We start from the raw sequence: 7,500 nt of genomic DNA on the forward strand, positions 1-7,500 counted from the left end.
AGCTTCAGCGTCCAAATGAGTCAAATCAAGTAAATATCTTTCAACGTTACAGTCTTTTTAGTGCCAAAGTTCCTCTTTTTGTTACTATACTTCCACCTGCAGCTCAACAGGGAAACACTGTCCGAGGAAACACAAAGAGGGAATTTGATGCTAAAAAGACTGTAAATGTGTCAGATATCCACTTGATATGACTAACTCAGACTGCTGAAGCTGAATAGAAGCTTCACACAGACTTTTAAATGACTGTGTGGACACACTGTGGATTTTATCCTCCATCACTTCCATTGAAAGCACATTTGAAGGATCTTTTAATATCCAGTATGAACAGGAGGAATGATTACAGACACCTGACTGCTGGTTTAACACACTGGGAACACTGGAAACACTGGGAACTGGTCCTTTAAGTGATGTCGTGTGATGTCACAGGGGCGGGGCTTACCTCCTCGATGTTGCGTATCCAGTTCCTGATGTTGTCGAAGGACTTCTCGTTGGTAATGTCATACACCAGCATGATGCCCTGCGACACAAAAGACAGGAAGTGACATCAGCACAGGAAGTGACACCAGCACAGGAAGTGACATCAGCACAGGACGTGTCTCACCATGGCGCCCCTGTAATAGGCCGTGGTGATGGTCCTGAACCTCTCCTGACCCGCCGTGTCCCTGCAGGAAGCAAAGTCACACGTTCAATAATATTTATTTATTATCAATATTTAAGTTTAATTAATATGACACGACGAGCTGCAACTAATGATTATTTTCATTATTGATTAATCTATTGATTCTTTTATTGATTATACATTTTTTTTATAAAATGTCAGTAAACAGTGAAAAGTGTCTGATATAATTTCTGTGACGATCAATCATCTTGATTAATCTGATCAACTGTATAAAACACAAGAAATTAAATCGACACATTTGAAACTGAAAACAGCAAATTAATTAATTAATCATCAAAATTGTTGCAGATTAATTTTCTGTCGATCGATCGATTGATTGATTAATCGATTAATCGTTGCAGTTTTAACAAAAATAAAATTAATTAAATAATTAAAGTTTAACAGAAAACTGAGTTTGAAACATGAGTTTAGTGAAAATGACACAAAGCAGCGAACATCTGAAACATCTGAAAAATGTGTTTTATATTCACACAACTTCTGTTTTATGACCAACTTGCAACGATTATCGATTGATCGACAGAAAATTAATCAATCAGGAACAATTTCAATGAATTCATCGTTTTGAATCTAAAACTTAAAAATGTTAAATTTACAGCGACGTCGGACAAACAAATCTTATTTAAGTTAATATTTCATATTTATCTCGTAGAAATGATTCATCGATTTTCTGTCGATCGTTGCAGCTCGAATGACGTGTCGTCATGGCAACGGCAGCTTGTTTATATCAGCCACCAAACTGACAGATAATTGAATTTAATTAATTTGTCGTAAACAAACTGTAAATAATTAATAAAGATAAAATAGAGTCAGACCAGTAAAAGTAACGATGTCACATTAAAAATAAACTGAAATGAGAGTTAACGAGACTCAACGAGACTCAACGAGACTCAACGAGACTCAACGAGACTTAACGAGACTTAACAAGACTTAATAGACTTAACGAGACTTATGAGACTCAACGAGACTCAACGAGACTCAACGAGACTTATGAGACTCAACGAGACTCAACAAGACTCTATGAGACTTAACGAGACTCAACGAGACTTAACGAGACTCTACGAGACTTGACGAGACGTGACGAGACTTAACGAGACTTAACGAGACTTGACGAGACTTGACGAGACTTGACGAGACTTAACGAGACTTAACGAGACTTGACGAGACTTGACGAGACTTGACGAGACTTAACAAGACTTAACAAGACTTAACGAGACTTGACGAGACTCAATGAGACTCAACGAGACTTAACGAGGCTTAACGAGACTTAACGAGACTTAACGAGACTCTCTCTTTCTCACCATATCTGGAGTTTGATTTTCTTTCCGTCCAGCTCGATCGTCCGGATCTTAAAGTCGATTCCTGAAACACAGAAGAGACAATGAAGCTGCAGCCATTAATCAATTAATCAATTAATCAATTAATCAATTAGTCGATCAACAGAAAACAAATCTTCAACTACTTTGATAATTATTTCATCTTTTTCGTCGTTTTCAGGCAGAAACGTCAAACATCAGCTGGTTTCAGTTTTTTCACTATAAACTAAATTAATTAATTGATTCATTGAGAAAATAATCAGCAGATTAATTGATAATGAAAATATTTGTTAGTTGAAACTCTTCCTGTTTATTTTCAGAGCAGTGAAAAGTTTTCTTCAGGTGTTCAGTGTCTCACATGTTTAACTCCACCCGCCTGCTGCTCTGAGGTGTTTAAAACAAACACGCAGGCATAAAACAGGTGACTATTGATTAACCTGCAGATTATTGTCTTGACTGATCGATCGTTTATTCTGTGAAATGTTGATAATGATCAGTTGTCACATCTGTGAAGCTGAAACTGGAACTGAATCAATTATTTGATTTAAAGCAACAATTAATCAACAACTGATCTGATAATCAATGAATTGTTTCTGTCATTTTTTTAAATCTCCAGTCAGTCATTCGACAATAAATTAAATATCTGTTGGTGAAACAAAGCAAGAGTTCAGATGTTTTATTGATCAAATGATGAATTGATTATTCAAGAAAATAATCGTAACTTCTAATTTGATAATGAAATAGCTGCTGAATCACTTCCTGTCGATGATCTCATCATAGTGATAAAATGACATCATAGAAACATGACACAGCTGTTCTCCTTCAGAACCAATCACAGATCAATAACCTGAACTGAATCAATACTCGCTGTCTCAGGTGATGAAGAGCTGTGTGAATAAATATGAAAACAGACATCATGTAAACAAATAAATAAACATCACAGATCATAAATAAACACAAATAAGAGAAGAGGTCCGTCACCACCTCAAACACTGAGGTGCGTTTGTTTTGCTGCTCTGGACGTCACAGAGCATCAGCCGAGCGGGCGGGTCGCTGTGAGGAGGAAGTCACAGATATTTTTAAACAAACGCTCCTTCCTGCATCTGAGGAGAGAAAATGTTTCCAAGAAGCTGCGGATGCGACGGCTGACAGCTCCGTTTCCTGTCAGAGCCGAGCCGACGCGGCGAGGAGGCGCTTCATGACGCGTCAATAAATTATACAACAAAACCTGCGGCACGGCAGGAAACGCGTCTCTCTTCCTGTCTGAGTCACATGAGGAGTCACAGCTTCAGTGAGTCAGTCTGCACTCTCACTGTTCAACCATCCTTCAGACACCAGTTTACTAAGAACACTACAATACCCATGATCCTCGGCTGCTGCTGCTATGCAGAAGGAGCCGGTCAGAGGTGTGAAGTGAATTTTAAGCTCTGTGATTGGATGTTTTTCTAGCTGAAATGCACTTTGGGAGTCGTAGTTAATGTCTGCAGCCTTGTAAACTAAAGAACCAGAATATTTTCTAACACAGTCGTTCATTCAAACCGACTGATGTCTGAAACATCTCCTCCACTGAGCTGCAGTGATTAGTCGATTAATCGATTAGTTGCCAACTATTAAAAGATAGAGAGAGAGAGAGATAGAGAGAGACAGAGAGAGAGAGAGAGAGAGACAGAAATGAGAGAGAGACAGAGAGAGAGAGAGAGAGAGACAGAGAGAGAGAGAGAGAGAGAGACAGAGAGAGAGAGACAGAGAGAGAGAGAGAGAGACAGAGAGAGAGAGACAGAGAGAGAGAGAGAGAGAGACAGAGAGAGAGAGAGAGAGAGAGAGAGACAGAGAGAGAGAGACAGAGAGAGAGAGAGAGAGAGACAGAGAGAGAGAGAGAGAGAGAGAGAGAGAGAGACAGAGAGAGAGAGACAGAGAGAGAGAGAGAGAGAGACAGAGAGAGAGAGACAGAGAGAGAGAGAGAGAGACAGAAATGAGAGAGAGAGAGACAGAAATGAGAGGAGAGAGAGAGACAGAGAGAGAGAGAGAGAGAGAGACAGAGAGAGAGAGAGAAGAGGAGAGGAGAGAGAGACAGAGAGAGAGAGAGAGAGAGAGAGAGAGAGAGATAAAAACAAATTCTCTGAATCCAGCTTCTTAAAATTCTGTTTTCTTAATGAACTGATTAATCGTTTGATCTTTAAAATGTCAGAAAACAGTGAAAAACGTTTAGAGTCAAATGTCACGACATTAAACGTTGTTTACTCTGAACAACAATATAAAAACAAAGATAGTTTTTCTGTATTTGTGATTAAAAAATTCACTAAAACAAAACAAAACAAGACAAGACGTCAGTTTAGAGTTTGGGAAACACTGATACTCATATTTTGACATTTTATAGATCAAACAACTAATCGATTAATTGAGAAAATAATTGACAGATCAATAAATGATGGAAATAGTTGCAGCTCTATTTAAAACTTGATGTATATACAATAAAAACCATTGATTACTCTGCTGGTTACTTCTGTGATTAATTGATTTATAGTTTGTAGCATCTTGAAATGTTTTTATGTTGTTTTGTCCAAAACCCAAAAATATGAATTTTCCTTTGATATCAGACCAAAAAAAAGCAGAAAATTCTAACATTTGAGAACTTTGAACCATCAAATGTTCAAACTATTAACCAGTGTAACATCTTGAAACAGAAGCAGACGCTGCAGCGACGGAAGAATTAATCAATAACACAATGAAACACTGATCAGCAGCAACATGCAGTTAAAGTATCACCAGTAAAAGTAAAACGGCCCCATTTAGAGTCTTATTGATCACATGTGTATTTATATTATCTGAATATTAAAACGGATTCATTAATGTTTACTGAATAGTTTATCTATAATAATGTAATAATGTATAATCATGTGTTTTATATGTGAAACCCGTTTTTAGTCTCCAGCTGTGGATATAAACATGTGACTGACGTGTTGAAACTCTTCCCTCCGTTCTGCAGCAGCTCCGCCTCTCTGTTCATTTGCTCTGAATCTCACCAGGAAGTGAAACCCGGTCGCTACGGAAACGTGCAGCGGAGCAGGTCAACAACCTCCTCCTCCTCCTCCCCCCCCCACATCCCTCTAACATCCCTCCGACAGACAGACAAACTGTTCAGAGTTTTTACATCCTGAATCATGACATTAAATATTATTTCATCATGTGTTTAATTTGTTTTCTCGTTTTTCCTGCTGAATGTTTCTCCTCCAGAGACGCAGCGATTAGTCACATGACAGAAATGAATCAGCAACTTTTTTGATAGTTCAGTAAACTTTTCCGTCACTTTTTAAGTAAAACTCTCAAAACTTCTCTCTCAACCCGTCAAGTTACAGTTAAATCCACGTCTGTCCAGACTCATAATACCTGCAGTGAAGGAATTTAATAAAGATATTAAGTCTTTTTTCCTCGTGTGTCTTCATGTGACGGCAGACGAGGCTTCAGATACGGACGTTGCTGAAGAGACGCTATAGAAACAGCCAGAACTTTATGATGTCACTGTGAAGGTGACCTTTGACCTTTTGGTCATAAAACGTCATCACTTCATCATTTTATCCTATTATATTAAACTTTGTCATGATTCATACATGAATTTCTGAGTTATGGCCAAAAATGTGTTTTGTGTGTCACAATGACCTTTGACCTTTAACCATCAAATTCTAATCAGTTCATCCTTGAGTCCGAGTGGACGTTCATGAGTACAGACGACCTGTATACCGATATCATCCTGTAACACAGTTTATACCGATATCACCCTGAAACGCAGTTTATACCGATATCACCCTGTAACGCAGTTTACACTGATATCACCCTGTAACGCAGTTTACACTGATATCACCCTGTAACGCAGTTTATACCGATATCACCCTGTAACGCAATTTATACTGATATCACCCTGAAACGCAGTTTATACCGATATCACCCTGAAACGCAGTTTATACTGATATCACCCTGAAACGCAGTTTATACCGATATCACCCTGAAACGCAGTTTATACCGATATCACCCTGAAACGCAGTTTATACCGATATCACCCTGAAACGCAGTTTATACCGATATCACCCTGAAACGCAGTTTATACCGATATCACCCTGAAACGCAGTTTATACCGATATCACCCTGTAACGCAGTTTATACCGATATCACCCTGTAACGCAGTTTATACCGATATCACCCTGAAACGCAGTTTATACCGATATCACCCTGTAACGCAGTTTATACTGATATCACCCTGAAACGCAGTTTATACCGATATCACCCTGAAACGCAGTTTATACCGATATCACCCTGTAACGCAGTTTATACCGATATCACCCTGAAACGCAGTTTATACTGATATCACCCTGTAACGCAGTTTATACTGATATCACCCTGTAACGCAGTTTATACCGATATCACCCTGTAACGCAGTTTATACTGATATCACCCTGTAACGCAGTTTATACTGATATCACCCTGAAACGCAGTTTATACTGATATCACCCTGTAACGCAGTTTATACCGATATCACCCTGAAACGCAGTTTATACTGATATCACCCTGTAACGCAGTTTACACTGATATCACCCTGTAACGCAGTTTATACCGATATCACCCTGAAACGCAGTTTATACCGATATCATCCTGTAACGCAGTTTACACTGATATCACCCTGTAACGCAGTTTATACTGATATCACCCTGTAACGCAATTTATACTGATATCACCCTGTAACGCAGTTTACACTGATATCACCCTGTAACGCAGTTTATACCGATATCACCCTGAAACGCAGTTTATACCGATATCACCCTGAAACGCAGTTTATACTGATATCACCCTGTAACGCAATTTATACTGATATCACCCTGTAACGCAGTTTACACTGATATCACCCTGTAACGCAGTTTATACTGATATCACCCTGAAACGCAGTTTATACTGATATCACCCTGTAATGCAGTTTATACCGATATCACCCTGTAACGCAGTTTATACCGATATCACCCTGTAACGCAGTTTATACTGATATCAGCCTGAAACGCAGTTTATACCGATATCACCCTGTAACGCAGTTTATACTGATATCATCCTGAAACGCAGTTTATACCGATATCATCCTGTAACGCAGTTTATACTGATATCACCCTGAAACGCAGTTTATACTGATATCATCCTGAAACGCAGTTTATACCGATATCACCCTGAAACGCAGTTTATACCGATATCATCCTGAGACGCAGTTTATACTGATATCACCCTGAAACGCAGTTTATACTGATATCATCCTGAGACACAGTTTATACTGATATCACCCTGAAACGCAGTTTATACCGATATCATCCTGAGACGCAGTTTATACTGATATCACCCTGAAACGCAGTTTATACTGATATCATCCTGAAACGCAGTTTATACCGATATCATCCTGTAATGCAGTTTATACCGATATCACCCTGAAACGCAGTTTATACCGATATCATCCTGAGACGCAGTTTATACTGATAT

General features: G+C 38.7%; 1 protein-coding gene across 1 annotated transcript in view; it reads right to left on the reverse strand.

The window, feature by feature from the left end:
* The window catches only part of LOC121903626 (ras-related protein Rab-8B), a 20,217-nt gene that overhangs the window by 7,353 nt on the left and 5,364 nt on the right, over positions 1-7,500 (reverse strand). The window contains exons 2-4 of the mRNA XM_042420831.1: positions 1,978-2,038; positions 602-662; positions 440-517 (exon numbers count right to left, since the gene is read on the reverse strand). Coding sequence (XP_042276765.1) covers positions 440-517; positions 602-662; positions 1,978-2,038 — 200 coding nt within the window. The remainder of the gene's footprint in view (positions 1-439; positions 518-601; positions 663-1,977; positions 2,039-7,500) is intronic.

This window comes from Thunnus maccoyii, chromosome 1 (assembly GCF_910596095.1).
Source record: "Thunnus maccoyii chromosome 1, fThuMac1.1, whole genome shotgun sequence".
NCBI lineage: Eukaryota > Metazoa > Chordata > Actinopteri > Scombriformes > Scombridae > Thunnus > Thunnus maccoyii.